Source organism: Protopterus annectens, chromosome 4.part1, assembly GCF_019279795.1.
Source record: "Protopterus annectens isolate FY-2018-M chromosome 4.part1, PAN1.0, whole genome shotgun sequence".
NCBI classification, from domain to species: Eukaryota; Metazoa; Chordata; order Ceratodontiformes; family Protopteridae; genus Protopterus; species Protopterus annectens.
Window position 1 is genome coordinate 520035774 of NC_056734.1, and position 25181 is coordinate 520060954.

Genomic DNA, 25181 nt, shown 5'->3' on the forward strand with positions numbered 1-25181 from the left:
GAAAAAAATGAAAGTTGATGTGTAAAGTTAGTTGAGAGCTTATCAAGCACAATAAAAGGGAGTGAGTATGGTTTGAGTTATAAATAGAGTGGTTTGTGGGGAGGATATTTATTTTTGAGCAGAGTAGTGGAGTTATATAAAAGAGACTGGAATTAACTTCTGAGTAGTTATCAGCTGGGGTGCACAGGAAGCTAGTTTCAAAAGTGAGTTTGGAGAAAAGAATATTAAGCTGAGTTTGATTGATGGAAATTGCAATAGAAGTGCTAGTAGTAGAATAGTATGGGCTAAGAATAGAATGTGAGAAATAGAGGGAGCCATGTTGATAGGTGGGGATAGTGTTAAGTGGAAAGGAAGTGGCGATCAGGATGTGGGTAAATTTTATTGGCTGGCTGATGGAAGGAGGTGTGGCTAAGGGATATAAATCTAAGGAAAGTGGGGGTGGGTGGGAATGGGGGTAGGGTAGAGGAGTGGAGTGAGCCTGAGTGAAGTGAGGCAGAATGGAGCAGGCTGCACTAGAGAGATTATGGCAGGACAGCAGAAGCAGTCAGTGAGACTGGAAGAACTGGCAGGTAAGAGCAAGGCTGGAAAAGAGCAGAGAAAAGAGATTAAAGTTAAGAACAGAAAGTAAAAAGAGAGTGGAGAAGGAAATGAAAGAGATAATGTTTTAGCTAATAATCAGAAGTGACTAGTAGCCACAGAAAGATACTTAACTCAGTAAGGCGAAATTAGTAAAGAAGGCAAAGGTGGGAGTAGTATAGCTAGGCAGAGAATGAGAGTATGTTGGGGAAAAGGATATAGAAAAGAAAATCAGCACAGTGGTGAGATAGCAGTCTAACAGGTGCAGATATTTAGTCAGGGATAAATTTAGGATGTTAATGTACAGAATTAACTTGTTGAAAGTGTAGTGTCTGGTAAGGGAAGAAGTTTTAATGCTTCATTTGAAGATAATGAATGCTTTGAATTGTACATATGATTTGGTCAGGTCTGAAATACTGGAAAACAAGGACAAACAGGATAGAGGGTTAAATGAAAGATAGAAGGGAAATAGGGTTATACAGAAAAAATTGGCAGTGTGAAAATAAAGTGTAGACAGTAGAAAGTACTGTGAAAAATATACAACAAAAGCAGCAGTGAGGAAATAATAGCAAATTTGTAATGAAACAGTATAAGTCCAAGCAATTGTGTTAAATTACACATAGCAATAAAGTAATGTTAACATTCATTATTACCTAGCTAGCATGAATAAAATATGTGTATATTTTTCCAATCATTCAGAGGAAAAAAAATCATCACCAAAAGGGCCAGAGTGAACTCGATATTGCACCTGTGGGGAGCTTTGGGTATGTGCTGATCTAGTTTACAGTTAAGTCGCAGTCTCAAGTGATTAGACAACTTGCCTGAGCAATGTTGAAATTCACAGGGACATCTGAAGTGGCCACCAGCATTAGGGCGAGCATCAAGAGCTCACCAAATAAGCAGTTGAACATTGGGAAATGATTAGATGTAAAAAAAATAAATAATAAGAACCCTGAACATGTCTGTTGTACAAGGTAATAGATCACACAATCTGAGATTGTATGATAATAACCAGATTAATAAAATAACACAGAAACACGTATCAATTCTGTCATTACATAGTTAAAATAACAGAGAAACTACAGCTCCCACATGTCGGAAACATGTCATATTTATGTGTAGTTCCTCCAGTTCAGCCATAGCTCTCAACCTTCCATTTACAAAACGAGGAACACTAACCTTCAGAATGTGGAACAAACAGGCAAAACGTGGAACACATAAAAATGGCTTACTAACAACTTCAACTAGGAATGTCATAGTATGGTTAAAATATGCTGGATTTACTTATAAAAAAGATCTGTTAATGAATTAATATATTAATTCATTTCTATTTACCATGGATATCAGTTAAAGAAATTCCTAACACTGAATGCGTGACAGGCCTTTTCAATGTGAAACTTTGAGGAACATGAACTTTTTAAGACCCCAAATGAGGTACGTTCCTTGTAATGAGGTACACTTGAGAGGTATGGGTTCAGCTGGCACCAAAAACAAATGATAGTGGACCAAGAACCATGTTATTGAAACCCTGAAGAGCAGCTGCTGTGATATCAGTAATCAACCAGGCTGGAATAGCAATACACAGAAGAATAACATACAATTTCCCCGGTTCAGCTGCATTGCTTTGTTGAAAACTAAAGAACAGCTGCTGTACAGTCTGCAATTAAACTTGACAGTATAGCACCATATAACAGAGTCACTCTAATTAAAAAATACCTTTTTATACAATAAAACAGTTGTAGCATAAAATAACGCAGTAATAGCATTGTTCCTGCACCACCAGAACTGATACAAAAAAGGGAGAGAGCTCCAATGGCAAAAGGTGGAGCGAAATGCCATTAAGGGAGTTTAAATGCCACACGGCATTATGGGAGAGCTAGGACAGTGAAAGCGCAAGTAAGGGAGTTTAATGACAAAATGGCATTAACGGAGAGATTGGAAAATGAACAAAGCAGCATGCAGGAATTAGTAAGAGGAGTGCATCAGAGAGACAGCAGCAGGATAGCATAAACAGTCAGTGAAGCTGAAAGAACTGGCAGGTAAGAGCAAGGCTGGAACAGAGCAGAGAAAAGTGATTAAAGTTAAGAACTGAGAGCAAAAAGAGAGGGGGGTAAGGATATGAAAGAGGTAATGTGTTTAGCTAATAAACAGAAGTGACTAGCAGCCACAGAAAGATACATAGCTCAGTAAGGTGGGACTAGTAAGGAAGGCAAAGGTGGAGGTAGGCAGAGAATGGGAGTAAATGGGTAGAAAGGATATAGAAAGGAAAATCAGCACAATGGTGAGTGAGCAGTCTAACACATGAAGATATTTAATCAGGGATAATTTTGGGATATTAACAGACAGAATTAACTTGTTGAAAGTGCAGTGTCTGGTAAGGGAAGGAGTTTTAATGCTTTATTTGAAGCATTAATTAATTAAACTATATAGACTATAAAGAAGAATTAAGTAATGACTCCCAAGGACAGGGTGAATACTTTGAATTATTCTCCTAAAAGGATTGCTAGCAAGAGGAACCCATTGATCTCACTCATTAGACTTCCTGATGTATTACTAGAAAAATCTTGCCCACCCCCCCTTCCTTAACCTTCCATCCATTATTAAAATAAAAAACATCAACAGTATGATTCTCACTAATAACCTTTGCAAGCATGCATTTTTGTTTGTTTTTACAGTCTATAGCAATATTCTTTCACCATTTCATATCTTCTTTTTCTTCTTTTGGCTTTTCCTGGTTAGGGGTCGCCACAGCGGATCACTGTCCGCTCATGATTGGCAGTGGAGTTTTACGGTGTTGAGTTGCCAGACTGGTGCCCAACCTTCCACAGAAGGCACACACACACACGCACTCACACCTAGGGCCAATTTAGTGTGTCCAATCCACCTACAGCATGTGTTTGGGATGTGGGCGGAAACCAAATCTCCAAAATTACACTTGTCCAAAACGGCACTTTCCTGAAACACAAACCAGTTAACACACATACACAAATGTTTCTCTAATTTTTGCAGGAGGGCAAGCACCCCTGCCTCGCCCATGTGGGGGGCTGTGCTGCCCACACCCCGTGCTAATTTTATATATATATATATATATATATGGTTCTACCTGACTTAAATGACACGCAGAAGTATATATATATATATATATATATATATATATATATATATATATATATACCAACTCCGAGATCGCACTAAAATTAAGGTAAACATGCATAATTCATTATGTACACATCTTTACGTCACTGCTACATTTGCATGTGTTGGCCAACTATGACATTTTGAACTTAACATTTTCGATCTTTATAGCTTTCGCTTATAAGAGCATCCACTCAAAACGTGTCAACAAAGTGGTGTTCAATACCTCAAGCATTTGTTACCATAATATAAACCTGTCTCAATCCTTATAAACAGGACAATCCAGTAATCACTATATGGAAAATGTCACACATTATCTCTGTACACAAAGAAGGAAATTCAACAGATATTACTAAATATAGACCTAGAGCAATCTTATCTCCCCTCTCCAAAACACTTGAAAAATGTATTCAAAAACAATTGCTAGACTTATTCCTGCATGAAGAACTCCTATTCCCCACCTAACATGTTTTCTGTCTCTCCCATGGTACTAACACTGCACTTCTAACCTATATAGATACTGTCAATAAAGCTAGGAAAAAGACAAACTAGTCTCCTCCTTATTTCTAGACTCATCTAAAGCCTTCAAAACAGTTTGTCACAGAAAACTTCTACTTCAAATGTCCTCATTAGGTCTCTCAGCACACCCTTCTCTGATTCAAAAGCTAACTATCCAATAGGTATTAGTCAGTAAAATGGCACTCCACCCTCTCTCCATACCTCCCAGTTACCACCAGTGTACTACAAGGCTCTACCCTTAGCCCTCTCCTTTTTGACATTCTCATCAACAGCCTCCACACATCCACACAACAGGTCTCCCTAATACAGGACACAGATGACTCCTCACTCATTTGCACATCTAACGACATGACAAACCTTCCTGATAATTTTTTGGAGGGGTAACAGCAACTAAAACATGGTTCAACCCTAAAAAAAAAAACTATTACTTTTTTCCCCCAAATCCCTCTCCCAAGAAAGAACAAAACTTAAAAGTCCTCTCTCTTGATAATACAGCCATTGAAGTCAATTCTCATAGCTAATTATTAGGGATGATAATCTTAAATTCGACCTGCATATACAGAATTGCATAAAAATGTCATCAAAATCTTGAAATGCTTTCTAGAGCCAAAATCATTCCCACTGAAGGTATTTAAGCTACACTTACCACTACTTGTCTCCTCCCCATGCTTATTTATGGTGCGCCAGTCCTTACTAACCTTTAGGCATCCCAAAAATCAAAACTTGAGGAGTGGTTTCTGGCTCAGAAATTGTAGTTGATTGGCTGTTTGGGCATTTTTTCCATGTCTTTCAACTTATATACAAAAGAAAAATACCTAGTAACAAAAGAAGAGCTAAAAGGCTGAAATAAAAACAGTTCTTACTAATGCTTAACTGAATAAGGTTACATCCAGAATTTTGGTCTTTTCTTATTTGCTTCCCAAAATTGTAATAATTCACATAATTCACGTACTTCTGCCTCTTCAAGTAGAGAGTAGTTAACCTTAAAAATGAACTACTTGCAAACTGGACTCAAAATCTTCAACTGTATTTACAAAATGGCATTGGCCCCTGTCTCTTTATATAGATGAGTATTATATAATAAAAAAATGAATTCCAGCTCCCCAGATCAATTTAGTAGGGATACAAATTAAAATGTTCAAGTCAAGTTGTGAGTACGTTTGATCATCCAGGATGATTCACCACTAATGCAGTTAGCTGATTATAAATAATTCATTGCTTGAATAAAGAGAAAGGATTTAATTCCTGAAATGTGATTCATCGCATCGATGCATTATTAGGAAGTGTCTTTCCATTAGAGTTAGAGAAAAGAAGATTGCTCAATTTTTATTTCAAACTTTGACAGTGACAAAAATGATTGCTTCCCTCCTAGGAGCCATACTTTAAGTTCTACTGGATGCAAAGACTGAAATGCCAGTTTTTAAACCTGCAAATTTAGATTGCCCATTTAAAAGCTGCACTTTCTGAATTGTGTCTTTTCTGAATAATCGTTCCTCAAAAATTCTTGCTGCCTTTATCAATAGTGAGCAACCAGGGATCCATAACTTTGAAAGTATACTTTCCTTAACAGCATGAGATCCAAGTATAACAATAATACACTTAGAAGAATTATTTCTGGCCAATGCATGTATATATATACAGTGCTCTCTCTATATGCACATCTTCAGAAGATGTTCTGTCCTACTCAGTTGAATGTATAGCTCACAATTTTCCTGTACCACTCCCTCAGGAATACATGAAAACTATTGTTTTACCTCAATTGATCATCCAGATCAATTACTTTGATTTCCAGGTATTCCATCCTGTCCTTAGCTTGGAGAAAGATTTATATCATTGAAAGCAGTTCCTCATTGAGTTCTGTGAGGTTATTCAAGTTGATTGCAACAGCTAATTTATTATTGCTGGATTTACTACCCATATGACTGACAATAAGTCATATAAATGACTTAGCCATCCTGTAGGAAGATTTGTTCCAAATAAATAACTGGTACCATAATTCATGGACTGAAACTAAATGCCAGAAAATGCATTATTGCATTTTTTTGGGAAGTCATCCACCCAGGGACCTACTACATTGTCAATACACCCTTAAGAGTTGACCCAGTTGTTCAAGGTTTGGGATGTTAAGTGGACAGTGACCTATGTTTGACCATCATGTATCTATTGTTGTAAGAAAGTCCTATATTGCACAGCTGTTAAACAAAGGGGTTGTGAAAAGATCTAGGGACGTCATTGTCCTCCTTTACTCAGCCCTCATTAGGCCAGTCATTGAGTATAATGACCCCTTTGGCATGTATCTGTCCAGACACATGCAACAACTGGAATGCCCACAGAGATACCTTACTAAAAGGATACAAGGCATAACTAACATGTCCTACATGGACCAACTCAAAGTCCTGTCACTATAATCAGTATCCTACAGACTGCTAAGAAGTGACCCGTGTCTAGCGTATAAGGTATCCCCCGACTCATTACCGATGGATTTACTGCACATCATCAATTCACATGACATCAGGCATACATGATCTAGGAATCTAAACCTCTTCTGCAACATCAGCAGAACGCTTTGAAGGGAGAGGTATACCTAGCAGAGGGTACCTGTCTGAAACACACTCACTATCCACATAAAACAAAGTTCATCCCTGTATATATTCAAGCACAGCTTCCATTTATGGATAGGAAACAGAAAATTTACCCAAGAACTGCCCCCTGTACTACTAATTTATTTATTTATTTACTTATTTGACATTTGTTTACAGGGATAGTCTGACTGGGCACAGGCCCATTTTCAGCAGAGGCCCAGTAACACAGTAACAAAAGTGACATAGGTTTTAAACTTTTTCAGTAGTAGCATAAACAAAAGAACACAAATTATACATAACACATATAGAAAGGTATACATAAAAAGGTATATATAAAGAAGCATAAGTAGTACATAAAACAGGAGGAAATAAACAGGTGTTTCATGTCTTATACATTTATAATCATGAATTTAGGTAGGTGTGATTGTCACTATTACTAGTATGCAAAGACTATACATGATATAGGTGAGAAGTTAAGGTACAATGATTTAATTAGGGTGAGAGTGAAAAGGTTGCACATGTATCTAGACAGAGAAGTAAGGGGATACTTGTGATGAGTATATAGGTGAGATAAGTTAGACATATATTAAGTAGACAGAAAACATCTGCAGAGGAAGATAGGCAAGTTATGTATGAGAAAAACAATACAGCTGAATATCAGCCAGGAGCTAGACAAGAGGGACTAATAGTCAGCCAGGAGTTAGACAAAAGCAGTGCCAAGAATTAGATAGATGGGACTGTAGAATTATTTTGAACTGTGAGTGATTGGCAGTGGTTAGGATGTGCTAGGGGTTAAGTTCCAAATTATGACTATTTGATTAGAATAGAGAGCATCTCCATAGTGTTTGTTAGCTTTTGTGATGTGTAATTGGAGTTTGTCAGAAGATCTCAGGTGTCTTCTGTTAGACTGAGGCTAAAGTAGATTGCAGAGTGCTGGACACTTGTCAGCCTGGTATATTATGCAATGGGCCATTGTAAGATGGATGAAAGTTAGGTAATTAGGTAACTCAAGCCAATTTAGTTGACATAAGGCAGTGCAGCGATAAGCTCTATTTGGTGAGTTGGGAGCAAATCTGTTATGCTAATATGTTCTAATGGACAGAGACAGATCCTAAATTCTTTATACCATTCATGGGTTCCCTCAAATTATCTTCGGTATGATCCCAGTTATTCTCATTAGGGATAATGTATAATCATCAACTATGGGATGGATAAGGCCAATCTATAACCAAATGGGATAGGTTATTTTGAGCACAGAATGGGAAACTGGCTAAGCTTAAAACGGCCCACAAGGGCAGCCACAATGAACTAGTACCTAGTTAGCTGTGAACCTATATGAGCCATGTATAACATAACAGAGCTGTTTATCTTTTGTATTTCTGTGAATAATACATTATATTTATCAGTCCCTGCCATAGCCATCTGTGAGGCATCTGCATCCTGATTCAGACCCTGTTGAATGCTACTATCCATTATGAAGGAGCTTTGTGGAAGTCACCCTTTTTAATTTAACTCTCCAGTTTGACTTTCATTTTTGTTTTAAGACATTAGAAATATCACTACAGTTGAGAAACAATATCTTCCATTAAATGCCCCAAATTAATTTCAGTGAGACTTAAACTTTAAAAAAGGGGTGGGAAGCCAAAGCAAGATGAGTCTTGCGCTGTTTGTGCCCCGTAGCAGAAGTCCAAAACATGCCATCTTTCGGTTTACTTTATTGATGCTGGTTTCATATTTTGATCATTGGCTGGGAATTTAACTACGCTAAAAAAAATGCACCTTACTACATAGAGTCATACATCATGTTCAATCCCTTTCTAAAACATTTCTCACTGAATGCTTGTTGCAGACATATAGCACACGAAAACTGACAAATATGAGTGTAGTTTGAATTTTCATGATTTTAAAGGTGGATATTCTCTTTATGTAACTTGTCTTGTATTATGGATCAAGCAAAATATGTTTTTTTTATTTGTTAACCTGGTAAGTCCACTAAGTAGATCTTTTCAGTGGTGACCCAGGAGCAGTGTCTGCTTAAATGAATTGCTTAGAGTTGCACAGTAGGCCAAGGGACACTGGGGGAATGAAACCCTGGCACTACAGGAAGATGCTGATTAACGGATTATAAGCACTATCCTGCCCTGCTTTCCAGTAGCCAACTCAGAATACAAACTTGGATTCTTTGTTCATTTGAATGTTGAACTTTATGACTTCTGGTGGGTTCATAATCAAACTGCTGAAATCCACTACAACTGAGGAAGTCCAGAAAGGTTTGACTGTTTGTGCCAAAGTCTCACACAAATAACAGTGACTAATGACTCAGTATAGTAGAGGTTACATAGATAATTTAAATGGTCAGAACGGGGCTGTCTTTTCAGAACAACTTGTGAAAAGCACAGTAATTGAATTGCCTCCCTTTTCACCTATACCATCAAGATCTCAGAGTCAAACTAATTACAAATAACATAGATTCTTAACTTACTAAACCAAAAGTAGAAATATAAAAACACTGATTGTGAGGCCATGTAAGATCTAGTCATAGAGTCACAGATTTATACAAATTATGTTTATAGTACAAGACCATTGGGAAACCAAAACTACTCATGGAGTTAAATATCCGTCTATGTCCAGCTCATTTTTAAAACAGTCAGGACTGCTACAGTTCTTGGCACCCATGGGAAGCTGGTTGTACAATATAAGACAGAGTGTTATAGTTTCACTGTATTACTCAGCAATGCCTTTTCATCATCATTTTCGGAATTTCGTGCTAGCAAGTTAATGCTAACATTAAAGGACAATCATCTGATAAGTCATCATAGCTGGACCTAAAAATTGTTATTATTTTAGTAACCACTGAATCCATTGCCAAACTAAATATGGAGTGGGGCCCTCTACCTTGTGCGTCTGATTACATTGATATATACTGACAAGTTAAGTTAACCAGTACTGTCAGTACAGAAATCTGAGCCAAATGCCAACGGTTCAGACATTTCAAACTTGGTGCATGAAGTGCTGTAAAAATGTATACTAGTATTGTGACTGACTTGATTTTGGCCTTCACTATTTAATATAGATATATATATATCTTTATACTCCAGCAATTCTAGCAGTTATTTACACTGAGTGACCAACCTACCCCATGCCATAAAATTTGGCTGCAAATTATGCATTCATTTTGGTTAGTTATAAGGAATTTCACTCTGCTTTAAATAATACAGTGTGTATGTATGTGTGTGTCTGTGTAGCATGTGTATGTACATATGTGTGTGGGAGTCAGTGTGAGAACCTTTTTTTATCCATTTAGTAGTTTGACTTCATGCTGCTGTAGCCTTAACAGCCTACCTTTATTGTATTGGTCCTTCAGATCCCCTTTAGCAATGTTCTTCCCTTTTCTTTAGCCATTTTATTAGGTACATTATGGATGCTATAAAAGCTGTGAAAGTTTCTTGTATACACTTGATTTCTTTTATGAGAAATTAGGACATTCAGAAAAAAAATCATTTTATGGGAATACTGCTTGCTTTTCCTTAAACTCAATAACTTGTAACTTCTTTCACTGGAACAGATACACGTTACCATTTCTGTCTGTGTTTACTACTCCTAATTTACCTGATTCTGCAACATTCATATCTCATATACACTCTCCCATTCTAGAAAATGTTGTTCTGCTTCTCTTACCTTGCAAGCCCTTTAAATATTTACCTGTTCCTCTGTATCTTAGTGCAGATGCTGTTTATTTTTAGTTAAACTGCCTGTATTTGCCATTTTCTCTTATTTTTTTCTCCTTAAATTGGTCTGGGTACTGTATTCTTCAAATGTGGAAATTTTATCACTAGAAATTTGAAGGGGGGTAGGTTCAAACCTAGCAAAAGTTTTAACAACTTTTCTAAGAAATCAAAACTTTAACAGAACAGCATTTGCAAAAATGTGTATGGCTTAGTAGATGTGATCATCTAGATGCAATAATGCAGGAAAAGCATGTATTAGCAGACATGAAGGAGGAACTCTGAACCAACTTTATTTAACTGAGAATTTTGTAAATGCACTTCATAACAGCATGCTCACGCTTAACAATGTGCACTAGTCAGGTATGACTAGCAAGTAACCAAGATACTGTATACGAAAACATTTATTAACAATGCACTGATACCATTAGTTGTCATGTCCCCAACAGCATGGCATCAACTTGATTTAATGCTTATGATCTTTGCATCACAGCTCTGTGGTTCAGAGTTTAGTCCTGACTTCAGGTTACTGTCTGTTTTGAGTTTGAATGTTTTTCCTATGCATGCATGGTGTTATCCAGGGTCTCCATTTTTCTCTTAAAAACTTGGTAGCTGACTGTATGCTCTAAAATGTCTATGTGTGTGTGCGTGCGTGCATGTATAAATAGATATCTATATCTCTATCTATACACACGCACACACACACACACACACACACACACATATATATATATATATATATATATATATATATGTGTGTGTGTGTGTGTGTGTTCTACATATGTCCTTACTGCTGTGACCTGGACTTGACTGAAAAGGATTCAAGATGAAATAGTTCACTTACCCAGATCACAAATAAATAAGTTAAAGTTTTATATAATTTTATGTCAAGTCAATAATTGTATTCGACCTGTTTGGAGTTTAACTGTATATTCTGTTGTACATTTCTTTCTAAACTGCTGCTTAATAATTGGGTATCTACATATTTCTGGGTCTAATATTCATCCTCTCCCTCAGTCCTTCATCCTTTTTTTTTCCTGTGTCCACCTTTATCATTGAAATGCAGTAATTTGCTTATCTGGATTTTATAAGAAATGGAGTAGGGAGTGTTGCTGTTTTTTCATTATGACACATCTTTAAGATGTAACCTATGTGGAAGCCATGAGGTCATAAAGCAGTGGGGTGACCCTTCTAAATATATTCTTGCATTTTTCTACCAGTTTACTGTGTAAGGCCTGTTAGCTGCAGATTGTTCCCCTAACCATCTTTGTTCAGGTCTTCTTGATTTCGTATGTCATTATATAGTACAGTGGAGTAGTGAAAAGAAAACAAAGTGCTCCTTTAGCACACAGTCTTCACATCTTATTTCCCTTTGTGCTTTTTAAATTTTTCTTTATAACACTTCAATATTTTCCTTTTTTTTCATATTAATGTGTAAAGGCCCCTTTATCTCTCATTATTATACAAGATAAAACCCTGTCCTTCTTTTCTATATTCATGTCGTTAGTAGTACATACAGCTTTCAAATTCAGCACCTTTGTTCCTTATATCTTTAGGTTTAAATTGAACTACTTTTTTTTCCATTTATTTCTGCTTTGTGAACTTCAGTGCCTCAAGTAGCTAGAATGTTCTTCTCTTCTTACTCAAAATATAACACCCAGTGTTGAAATTCTGTGGTACCTCTCTGAAAGATTTCATAATGGGACATTTTTATCACTACCAAACAATTACACATTTGTAATGTTATACTCAATAGAACTAGGGCTTAGAGATTTTCTTTGCCTAGATGTCTTATCCTTGACTCAGAACAGAAGATTATTTTATACCTTCAGTCCCTTTTGTCGATTTAGTCATGTTGACCTCAATCGTACTTGAACAGTTTAGAATAATTCCGGCAGATATTATTTGCAGTTTCCCCTACACTTATCACTTCCACTAAAATGGAATCAGTATTCTCAGGACTGGGGTGTCCTTGAAGATCCAAACAAGAAGTATCACAAATTGTATGTATGTCAAGACACTAACATCCTACAGGAAGAAATTACACAGTCAAATGACTGGTGCCAAAGCCATGGCTTAGAACTCAATGCCAAGGAATGCATAATAGTACCATCTGGGAAGTCAACCACCCTAGGAAACTACCTCATTGATAACACACCCTTAAGAGTAGATTGAGTAGTTAGGTATTTGGGGATATATGCGGACAACAACCTTGTTTTGTCCAACATATGTCTAATGTAGTAAGGAACTCATTCTATGTTTCTCTGGTTATAAGCAAGGGCATAACATCTAGGTCCAAGGAGGTCATTGTTCCTCTGTATTCAGCCCTCATCAGACCCATCATTGAGTAGACCTCCTCCCTTTGGCACATTTAACAACTGGTATGTCCATAGAGGCTCCTCACAAAAAAATGTCCTATGCAGATTGCCTCAAAGCCCTGTCTCTATACTGTTTCCTACATACTGTAGAGAGGCGATCTGTGCCTGTCATACAAGACATCCTTGGATCCTGTTCTGATGGACCTTTTGCACATCCGCAAAAGCAATAGCATTAGAACTACTTGATCTAGGGACTTGAACCTTGCTTGCAACATAAATAGGACATGCTGGAAGGATAGGTAAGTGTCTTAGAGAATTCCTGTCCTTGGGACCTGGCTTCTCATCCATGTGAAGCAAAGCTCTTTTCTAACCCTTTTCAAGCCTATTCTGGGCCAGTGGATATAAAGTCGGACATTCATCCCAGGTCTAGCACACATGTCTCTAATGGACAGAGGCAGCCTGTAAGTCTTATCCTAGTTTACATATATCCCTTAAATAACCTTTAAGGCTTGAAAAACTTGGGATACATTAGGCATGTATGACTAGGCTTATAAAGGCCCCAGTGTCATTATAAACCTGTGAACGTATGCTGCTTGAAGTAGCTGTCACAGCTTGGTGCACATTGTCTAAGTAGCTGTCACAACTTGTTGCACATTGTCTAACTGTGTGAACAAAACACTTGTACAGCAAGGAAATGATCTGTTCGGAAATGTCTATTCAGCAGCATGGAAGCGCATACTCCTTTGAGCTTCCTTAGGATTATTAACACTTGATAGGCTTGATACTATGTAAATCTTCTCCTTAATAAAAACAAGACTGTGGTACTCAGTCTTAAGGGTACACATACTATCTACCTTAGCCTTCCTTGAACAGGAAGATTCAAGAGATGTTCCCCAAAACAATGTTGTTCTAATATGTTAAACAATGCTGTTTTTTTGTTTCTGAATCTACCACAAAGGGGTTTCATTCCAAGATAACTTTATTTTAGATTATCAGTCTGCCTCCATACAAACTACTTTGTATTGCAAGACAGATTTCCCATCCTTGAATATTTTATTTTAATTATCATTACTTAAAGCTACATTAGATAATTTATTGAATTTCCTTTTTTTCTGCTGAGCTGAACCATTCAGTCCTTATTTGGCCAGAGTTAAATAAATACAAGTGTTTTGATTATTTTCTGTGCATGCCAAATGAAGTGAAATGCCGCTTAATGTTGTACTTATGGACTCTGTGTTAGCAGTGCATAATAAGACTGGTGTGATGTGTTATTCCAAGTATTTTTTTCTTTATTTAGTCCAAGGCTGAAAAGATAAATTGGTGTTGATGCAAGCACTAGAATTGTCACTGGCTCATTGGATTGCCTTATACTATTGACAAGTAGGAGTGCTCTAGGGACAGTAATGCCTCACTTAACTTCTGGAATAGCAGTGTCTACCCTTTGCTGCAGGGACATCTCTGTGTGGGAGTTTTTGGGTCACACACACAGTAAAATTTAGAACGCAAATCATTATGAGGTATAATAGCCTGGCTATGGCCTTTATAGTGAAAGCAAGCTTTAACAAGTGTGCCTTGTAAGGCCTGATCTATGTATCACTTCTTCATCATAGGGTATCTTAGCATCCTTGAGTGATTGATTTGGAGTTTGTAGTGTCTCCCAGCTTAATGAATTTTTACCACCCTAAATTTTGCAATTGCTAAAGACTTTGGTTTGCATTGTCTTCTGAATGAAATTACCTTGAGACAGACTAAGAACATTAGTATAGCCACTAACAACATTACAGAAAACTACATCCCAGCCCTATAGAAATTTTCTTTCATAATCCCATTACATACAAGTGGCACATCCACTGAACTGTCAAAATATCACTCTATAACAATCCTTCCCTCCCCAAAGTACTTGGGAAATGCATACATCAGCAACTCCTAGCCTTTCTACTTGATAACCAATTACTTTCTCCTACCCAACATGGTTTTTGACACTACTGCAGCACTGAAACTACCCTACTACATTTCCTAGATACCATTAATCAAAGTAAAAACTCAAGTAATTTTGTCTCACCCTTTTCCTGGACTTGTCAAAAGTCTTTAACATGGTCTCACATCGACTACTTCTCCAAAGTCTAAATCTCATAGTCTTCACAATTCCCTCACCTAGCTGGTTCACCAGCTACCTAAACAATCTCCCTAGTCTGTAAAATTGAATGATTCCCACTCCACCTGCCTTCCAATCACTATGGGTGTCCCCAAGGCAGCATACTTGGGGAAATACTTTTCAATATCTTTATGACATGCAGAAGGAACCAAAACTTGACAACACAATAAAATATGCTGATGACTCAGCTTTAGTTTGCTGTGCCCCATATCTTCCCACCTTAGAAACTATCATACAATAAGCTTTCACCTCTATAGAAAATGGGCTAAATAAATCTCAGTTGCTCTTAAACCCCATCAGAAGCAAACTAATCCTATTCCTTCCCAAAAACATTTGCAGTCAACATTTTGAAGATCGACATATGGGCTACACGACTAAAGTGAATAGACCCATATGTATGTATAGTTTTTTTCTGGGTCGTTTTAGTAAGAAAAATTCTGTGTAATAATTTAACCATTATGATGCTGGTAGATCATATGACTAGTGACTAAATTATGTGCTGATATGATGAGCGGAGTAGAGATTCACTACTGGAAATTGCTTGAAAATTAGTACTCGGTATATCTGAACAGGGGTGTTCTGTCTGAATATCAGCACAAGAGTTATGAAAGGGAAACAGCTTCTTTACTCATGATGAGGGTCTAAAAGAACTTCATGGGCTAAGTACCAGCAAAGAAAATGGCTACCACCCTGAATCTTAAAGAAAGATCAAATGGAAGAGTGGCTAGAGTAGAAGCAAAGGTGGAATTCTAGAACCTTCAAATAGATGAGGTAGGAGGCTGGAGGGGCTATACCTTCCAGTACAGTCAGTGATGCTTAGGGAAGCCATACTGGAGCTTTATAGTCGTTTTGTAATAACTGTAATAATTATGATTATGAAACAAGATCATGGTTGTCTTTCTAGTGTAAGAGTGGATCTAAGATGGAGCCAGCAAATTGTAGGCTTCATATTCATACTTCCTCTATAAGAAATGTCACAAAATGCTGACAGCAGTTATGAATGTTCTCAGGACAGTTAGGATCAGTTCATATTGCAGATGCTTTGCAAGCCTGTCTTGATAAAGTGCCATGAAAGAATCAGCAGTAAAATTGATAAGGAACCCTTTAGATGTATGTAAGTGGACTTCAGGAAGGTCTTCAATACTGTGCCTTTCAGAAAGATATTATATTTGGATTGGAGACAAAAATGAAAGAATGTGATGGGAAGTAAATGATCAGAACCTGGGGATGTTTTCAGAGGGGAAATTTTAAGAGAAAATTCAGAAAACATTAGAGCGTCAGATGGTTTAGTTCTGGCACTAGCACCATTTACTGTTTATGTATCAAATATCATTCTGAACGTGAAGAAAGATCTGTATATGAGATGATAATATGAAATTAATGTCAGTCTCTACAATCTTCCAGTGCATTTCTATTTATTTTTTTATATTTCTGTTTTCTCCCCTTCCCCATCTGTTCAAGCTAATGTTATAGCTTATGTTATAGATGACTACAACTCTGATCTGAGATAAGCGTCCTGTTTTTTGGCTTATTTATACTGGTTATTGCTTCTAGCAATTTCTATATAACACTTTTTATTGCCTGCTGCATACTGTTTACTTTATTTTATTGCAATTAACTAATCTGCATGGGTAACTGATTTGTTTGCAGTTAAAAGCATTCTGTAGAGTCTCTTTGCTCCTTTATCTGTTTAAAAACTTTCATTTTGTGGCTCAGTGCTGTCATAAAGATTTCTGTAGTGTTTACTGTCTAAAACAGTGTAGGCTAATAGCTGTAGTATTGTCCCAGTTCAGATTTGCTGGCTCTGGGCCTATTTGTTTTTGCAGTTATGGTTCTGAGCACATGACTAGGCCATCTTGAATTAGCAGAAGCCTTTCTTTACCTTCGTGGCAGGATTGTGTTGATTGGCTGCTGGCTAGTGGGGGCTGGTTCTTTTGTGCTTTTTTTAAAAAAAAGTTGTCTAAGGTTGTATCTTCTGGTATTTAAGCCCTAACTTTGAGAGGATTTCTGTCTAAACACACTGAGCAGAGTGGAAGAGGGGCATTGACTACAACTCTGATCTATGTATCCTGTTTTTTTCAGCTTATTTATACTGGTTATTGCTTCTAGCAATTTATATATAGCATTTTTATTGCCTGCTGCATACTTTTTACTGTATTTTATTGCTATTAACTAAGCTGCACGGGTAACTGATTTGTTTGCAGTTAAAAGCATTCTGTAGAGTCTCTTTGCTCTTTTATCTGTTTAAAAACTTTCATTTTGTGGCTCACTGCTGTCATAAAGATTTCTGTAGTGTTTACTGTCTAAAACAGTGTAGGCTAATAGCTTTAGTATTGGTCCTCACCCTCCCTCCCTATTGGTGTCTTGTTGTTATACTTGGTGGCTTTGCAGTTGCCCGCCCCTACTGTAAATTTGATCTGGGACACTCCTCCCAGTCTAGTGTCATTAGCTCATTCTACCTAATACAGAGAGAACATCTGAGAAGGCCTTATGTTCCTCCTTTCTCCCTTTCTTTAAAAAAATTGCATGAATCTCCTTGTGTTCTGACTGTGCTTCTCAAACATTTTGGTAATATAGAGTATATTTTTGTGCATTTATTAAAACTGTATTTGTCTTAATATTGCTACAATTGAAGTGCTCTAGGTTGTACTGCATCGGAATTGTTTGTGTTTTAGCTGCTTTTTTGTATATATAGACTTCTCTGTATATGTAGACTAGCTACTTATTCTACTGTATTACTGCCTCTTAAATCATTTTTCAGTTGTGCACTTGCCTTGCTTCATTTAAAAAGTTTTAAATTGCTAATTTTGCAGAGTTTTAATTGCATTTACTGTTTAGGACTACACACTCAAGTGTGTTAACCTTTTCTGTGTTTATTTACTGTATTATTGCATTGTTTAACCTGTTTAAACCAAAAAAAAAAAAATACTATTTTGTTTCCCACCTTTTCTAGCCAGTATAGTCCAGATTCCAGGCTTTGCTTGTCTCAGGACTTTATTTTCTGTCTTCAGAGCTATCCAGACCTTGCTGTGGTAGAGGGAAGTCCTACTGCTTACCAGTGGGAGTGGTGAGCATTGTACTGCCTATCTAACACTAGAGGAGTGGTTTCCAGCTCTGAAATTGTAATTGTATTAGCCTTTTTGGTCTTATTTCTATCCCTTTCAACTTTCTGGATTAAAAACACGTGTGTGTGTGCATTTTTCGCATCATGCAGCACCGCAGGGCTGTGGTTAAACTATTCCAGGTGCTAGAAAGTCTGCTCTTCAAATTTTCCCTTAGAACTAGCTGGTTTCTCAGTAGTAGCACTAAAATCTGAACCCCTGTGACTAGCACTTGATCTCTAACCTACTGGAAAGCACTAGGAAGCCTGAAACTGATACAAGTACTCAACTCTCCTTGTCAGTAAGGAGAAATTAATTGTAGGCACTAAGCCTATAATTGCAAAGGACCTTGCAAAGGTAAGGGAAAACAGCTCTTGTACTTTACAAAAAAAGCACCTAAACAGGCATGTCCAAGAGTCAGCTTCCGGTGATTTCTCCTGTCCACCTGGTGAATCTGGGCATACTGGGGCAATGCGGCAACTGCCTCATGTACCCAGACAACCCTCTTCTCCTACCACCCAACACTACAACCTGCGAGAGATGCACTTACATAGCCAAACTGGAAGCAAAGCTCCCTCCAGCCAAGATTGTGCTAGACAGTCAAAAGGAGATGGTTAACACCTGCACTACACCTCAAGCAACACATAGCCCTTCAAAACTCACACCATCAACACCCACACATAGCAACACTAAACCCACATATGCGGTGGCCCTTAACATTAACCTGCCCAAGCAACAAGGACTTCCGAAGCTGAAACGCAAACAAACACCAGTCACAACCAAAGTGACACATAGCTCACAACACCAGTGTGCCACCCAGCAACAGCCCCTAAGGCAAGACAATGTACCCAACACTTTAGTCATAGGTGACTCTATAGTCAGGCACACTGATGACCCACTCACCAGGCTGAACAAGGAGAAAATTAAAGTCGGCTGCCTGTCAGGTGCCAGGATCCGCCACATAAGGCATGCACTCGTCACTCCACAACAAGTACAAATACTACTCTGTCATTGTCCATGTTGGAGTTAATGACTTGAGACGTTCCTCCCTGGACTACATGAAAAGGGACATGGAAGAGCTCTCGGATCATGTGGCCCAGGTAGGTATGACCCTAGCCCTGAGTAGCATCCTGTCTTCACCCAGAATGATATCACAGTATAAGGACAAAATGATTGACTTCAACAATTGGCTAAGCTTCTGGTGTCATTCAAAGAGGATCCAGTATCTGCCTGTGAAGACATGATCGACAAACCACGTTGCTTTGCCAGAGATGGTCTGCACCTGTCACCCCTGGGATTCAGGTTACTGGCTAAAGCTCTTGCCACCCCTATAGTGCCTTTTTTAGGCAAGGTTCAAAGGACAAAACCACCACCGTAACAGATACAAGCATGCAAAATCTGAAGGTAATGCTACTCAATGCTAGAAGTCTAAACCTCAAATTGCACTCTCTCGAGGCACTCCTAAAAATGGAAAACATCTATATCTGTGCAGTAACTGAGACCTGGTTCAAGGCTCCAGAGAACAACCCTGCAATACCAAGCTACAACTTTTACCACACTTTTCGGCCACCAAACCAAGGCCGAAACACTAAAGGTGGAGGAGTGTCCATATTCACCAAGGATATTCACACCGTCAGGCTAGTTGCCCAACACAATGCATCTGAAATTCTCCAGATGCAGCTAACGCTAGGTAAGACTGCAATCCAAACTGTAGCTTGCTACAGATCTCCTACCATGCCCCAAGATTCTCACTACACCTTTCTAAAGATACTGGAAAATATTAAGATACAACCAAACACCCTAATACTGGGTGATTTTAACTACCCTCCAATTAACTGGGAAAACTACTCGGATACCAACACCTTTTTTCAACGGTTCTTGGAATTTATAAATTCCAACGCCCTGGATTAACTAATCCATTGTCCCACCAGGGGCTCCAATATCCTAGACCTGGTCATTACCAACATGGGAGCTAGATGCTCCACACCAATGGTCACCCCCTCATTGGTCAGGTCTGACCATAAGCAAATCACCCCTGACATCCACTTCCCACCCCCACCCCACACTAAGGAAACTTCCGTAAAAAACTTCTCCAAAACCAACTTCATGCTACTCAAGTCAGAGGTGACAAACTTCATGGCGCCCATGCAGATGGGGTCTGAAAGTTCGACTGCTGAATCCTACACTAAGGCACTGTACGAGCACATCCACTTGTGCATGATTCGTGCCATCCCAAATAGAACCAAGATGCTCTCCTCCAAAAAAAGGAAGCCAATCTGGTGGTCCCCTGCTATAAACAAACTATACAACAGAAGGAAGAAACTGTTGCAGAAAAGAGGAAAATCCCAGGATGCAAAAAAACTCCCTTACCAGCCTCAGTAAGAAGCTGAGATCCCTCATAAAATCCTTAAAAGCTAGTTACGAAAATAAAATTGCCAAAGATTCCAAAGACAACCACAAAGCATTCTATAGTTATGTCAAGAATCTAAATGGCAATGCTCAGATCTGCTCTGAACTACAACAAAATGGCATTAAATATACTGATCCCAAGGATATTGCCAATATCCTAGCAGATCAATTTAGTGCCAACTTCACCCCCCCTCTCACCCCCTAAAGGGCCCATCTCAATTCCAAAAGATTGCGAAATTCTGGTAATTAGGCCACACAGGTAGAAACCGCACTCTCCAAAGCTAAGAATACAGCATCCATGGGACCAGATCACATCGTGGGCTGTGTACTACATGAACTACAAAATGAACTGGCACCTCACTTAAGTGTCATGTTTAACCATAGCCTCACCTCAGGCTTTGTGCCCACTGAGTGGCGCACAGCTACAGTTATCCCACTCCACAAGTGGGGATCCATCATGGATCCCTGGAACTACTGTCCCATCAGTCTGAGGAGCCTGATCTGCAAGGGCATGGAATGCATTATTATGGAACTTATAAATAAAGACATTGGCAACCTTCAAACACTGGACCCCACCCAATTTGAGTTTGTGAAGGGCTGATCTTGTCTCCTAAACCTGATTGACTTCCTCGACTCAGTCTCCAGAGCTGTGGGCAAGGGTAAGGTGGTCCACACAGTCTATCTGGACCTTGCCAAGGCCTTGGACACCACCCCCCCACTCTGGAATCATAGATAAACTTACTAAGCTGGGCATAAATCCTTACATCACTCAATGGGTTGCCAACTATCTTACTGACAGAACCCAGACTGTAAAAGTAGCCACCTCCAAATCCAGCTCCAGACAGGTGACAAGTGGAGTACCTCAGGGTTCAGTCCTGGGATTGCTCTTGTTTGGCATCTACTTCTCTGAAGTACAGGCCAACACTAAGGGACTCTGGCTAACAAAGTTCTCAGTTGACTGCAAACTGGGAGCCATTATTGAATCCGCAAATGATGTGGATATTCTACAAAAGGGCCTTACAGAAACAGATGCTTGGTGCCAGAGCCATGGGCTCAAGCTTAATGCCAAGAAATGTATAGTTATCCCCTTTGGGAAAAGACATGTACACATGAATTACCACATAGCTGGCAATACACTAAACACCGAAAGTGTGGTGAGAGACTTAGGGACACAGGCGGACAGTGGTCTCATCTTCGATAACCACATAGCCACAACAGTCAGAAAATCCTTCTATGAGGCCACCTCATCACTAAGGGCTTTTCATCCAGAAAAAAGGAGGTCATTGTCCCACTGTACTCATCCCTCATTAGACCCATTATAGAGTATAATGCCCCATTTGGTATGTACCTCACAAGACATCTGGAACAGCTGGTAAGGGCGCAGAAATACCTCACTAGAAGAATCACAGGCCTAAAGCAGATGCCATATGCTGACCATCTAAAAAAACTGCAGCTATACTCTGTGGCATATCGTCTACACAGAGGCAAACTCTGATTAACATACAAGGCCATGTCAAACCCTGAGCTGTTGGACATGCTCCACTTAAAGAAATCCCAATCCCTCAGAGCCACACGCTCCGGGGATCTAAACCTTGTCATCACAATGAACAAAACATGCTGGAGGGATAGGTTCCTGACCCAGAGACTCTCCATACTCCGGAATGGACTGCCCATACATGTCAAGCAGAGCACCTCCTTGGCCCTCTTCAAAAGGAACCTTGATGATTGAATGGGAGATAGGAAATTCACCCCGAAGATCATGTCTGCCAGACAGGGGTCCAGGGAAGTAAATATTGTGGGAAGAAATATCTAGGAAAAATTGTTATGGCTAGGCTTGTATAGGCCTAGTACCAGCCTATGAACCTATGAACCTTAGACTAGAAATTGAACAATGCTTATATGTATACACTTAGTAGCAACTTACTGCTTTTGTTCACTGAATGAAGATTACCTTCATTGAATGCATATGTTCTTCTGATGTGCTCTTAGCTTGTATTATTATCTCACATTATTTTATGTTATTGTATCTCTCTTTCTCTCTCTCTGTTCTGTAAGAAGGGCAAAGGAGAAAATGTATTTTAGATAGTAATCACCCCTGAACTGAATTATCCCATTTGTTATAAAAGGCAGTGGAAGAAACCAGTAAGACATTGGGATGTATAATGTAGGAAAGGATTCCATAGATTCTGAGGTTGTAAAGGGTACTGCTATTTCTGCTTCTGAAATGCAGTTTACTGTTCTGTAGGCCATACAGAGGAAGGGGAGTTAATGCCATGAAATAGAGTTACCATGTGGAGATGAGAATGAGGGGATGGAACCTGAGGAAACATTTGCAGAATTATGTATATATACAAGGTGAGAGAGAAGAGAAATGGAGGACTGTACTTGGGATGCTCATGTTTGTTTGGTATCACAAGAGTGGAGTCAGAGGATGGCTAGGGGAGGGAAGAACCATGGATGCCAAAGGAATGAGTATGGGTCAAGTTAGATGCAAAAACTATTGCTTCACAAAGAGGGTAGTAGGGCTGTAAACACATCTACCTGAAGCAATGGTACAGTGCGAACCACTAGAGCAGTTTTAGTTGCTTTGGAATACCAAGGACAGAGGTGAGAAGGGGAGTGGGGCACATACAGTATTTGAATGGATATTGTAAACCTTGCGTTTCCTTTCCTCTAAATCTTTTTAGGTTCATTATGAATCACAGTAAATCCTTCTTAGCTATTTAGTGGAAAAAAGTGAGGTCATCAAATATCAGAAAGTAACAAGTAAAGTACCTCTTTGAAAAAGAAGGAACTAAGTGGGAATGGAGCATTAAGAGCTAATCAGATTTTTTTTCAGAGATCTTCTGAATGACTAATGGGGTAGTACAATTTCACTAAAGTACTTAAACCAGATCAGTGTTATGTATTTCTAGGTGCATAATACAGGAGGACAATAACAAAAAGACAGGGGATTTGTTATACATGGCAGGGTGTACATAAAAATAAAACACTCATCACTGTCTTTTGTCACTAGTATGTGTCTTGCCAAATTCCCATTCAGCAATTTAACGTAGAACCATGGAGTTCTGGAGGCAGTACAGAATGTAGATTTCAGAAGGTGTAGAAAAAGGATGCTGTGAAGACCCAGGAGCTGTATAACATTTCATATGAGGACAGGAGTAAGAATGTGAAATTAACGTTTGGAGGAGAGAAAGGAGACGAGATATAAGCGAAAACCAGTCCTCAGAATCTGTCACAATGACCCCACCGCCATCAGCACCAACAGACAACAAAAAAGGATTTGAGTATTTCTTAAATATCAAAAAATGTACTTTGGGCCTCTTTATATTAAAAAAATATATATATGCTGTATTGTGCAGAAGCCCGCCCCCCCCAGCTAATGCACACACTCTCGAGAATTAAACAAGTTGTGGAGTTTTGGTTTTCTACATCCTTCCTTTACTAAATATATTCAGTTCAATGCATGTATTGATTGGCCATTATTGTTATCCATTTTCCATGATCTCACACAAAAATAAGATTGGGTAGTTTTTAAGTACACATTTTCAGACTTTGGGTCTTCCTTTGATTGGCCCACCCTCCCCAAGAGGCTGGCATCACCATTTGTTACAAACTGTAAAGAAAACTTTAAAGGACTTTATTGGTTAAAGTACAAGAAATGACTACTTTAAGTGAAGCACTAGTTAATCAGAAAAAAATGTATGAATCTTTTGTCCACAGAATGTTCCATGGAAAAATGAAACACTACATTTGATGAAATAGTATGGGATAGCACAATCATAAGATTTAAGAATATGCAAGAGAAAGTGAGAGAGAGCATGCTGGGATTTAGAGGTAGTGGTCAACAGATATATAGCAGACACATTAAATTTAAAAGCTGATGAGCAGACATTCTATTAGATTGGCCTATGTCATTGATACATTTACATTTCTATATTATGTTTCATTTTGAAATTTTAATTGTTAACTGTAGGAACTAAAGACCAAGCTGGACTCCATGCAAGATGTGGCCACAAAATTAAAGCAGCAGTTCAGTGATAGTGAAACAGAGAGGAAGAAACTGGAACAGAAATTAGACCATATGAAAGGTGACTGCCAGCAGTTATTGACAGCTGAGGAGGATGCCAAGCGGGAAACACAACGTTACCGGATTTCACTGCAAAGCAGTATGAGGTAAAGATGCAACCACACACCACAATAAATGTCTTAGCTTAAGTTAGATTTTTTCATGTTTTCATTTTTTTTCATTGTAAGGAAGATATATCATTTATGTATTACATACTTTTCACAGTATCCAATCATCAAGTCAACAACTAAATGCCTAAAACTGATTACCTATGCAAAATTCTGAGTGCTGACCCCCCCCCCCCCAAAATAAAGACCAAAACATAGGAAAATAGTGAATCTCAAAAATCTCTTTTCTCCTTAAAACTTCTTTTTGCAGGGGGCTAAGCCCCTCTTGCACCCCTACAACCCCTGAACTTGTATATACCAACTCCGAGATTACCATACCTCGGAGAAAAAAAAATATTCCAAGAAATGACATCTTGGACTTAGTATACATAAGTCCGGTCTTTTGGCTGTTTATTCTCTACTGTAGCCAATCCCAATATTTCCAATTGTTGCCACTAAAACTTACTAGAGTTTGTCAGGACAAG

The 25181-nt window shown here is 38.5% G+C and overlaps 1 protein-coding gene across 1 annotated transcript in view; it reads left to right on the plus strand.

Annotated features, from left to right (window-relative positions):
• Positions 1-25181, plus strand: part of LOC122801244 (rootletin-like) — a 2937720-nt gene that overhangs the window by 1063105 nt on the left and 1849434 nt on the right. The window contains exon 14 of the mRNA XM_044070796.1: positions 24497-24696. Coding sequence (XP_043926731.1) covers positions 24497-24696 — 200 coding nt within the window. The remainder of the gene's footprint in view (positions 1-24496; positions 24697-25181) is intronic.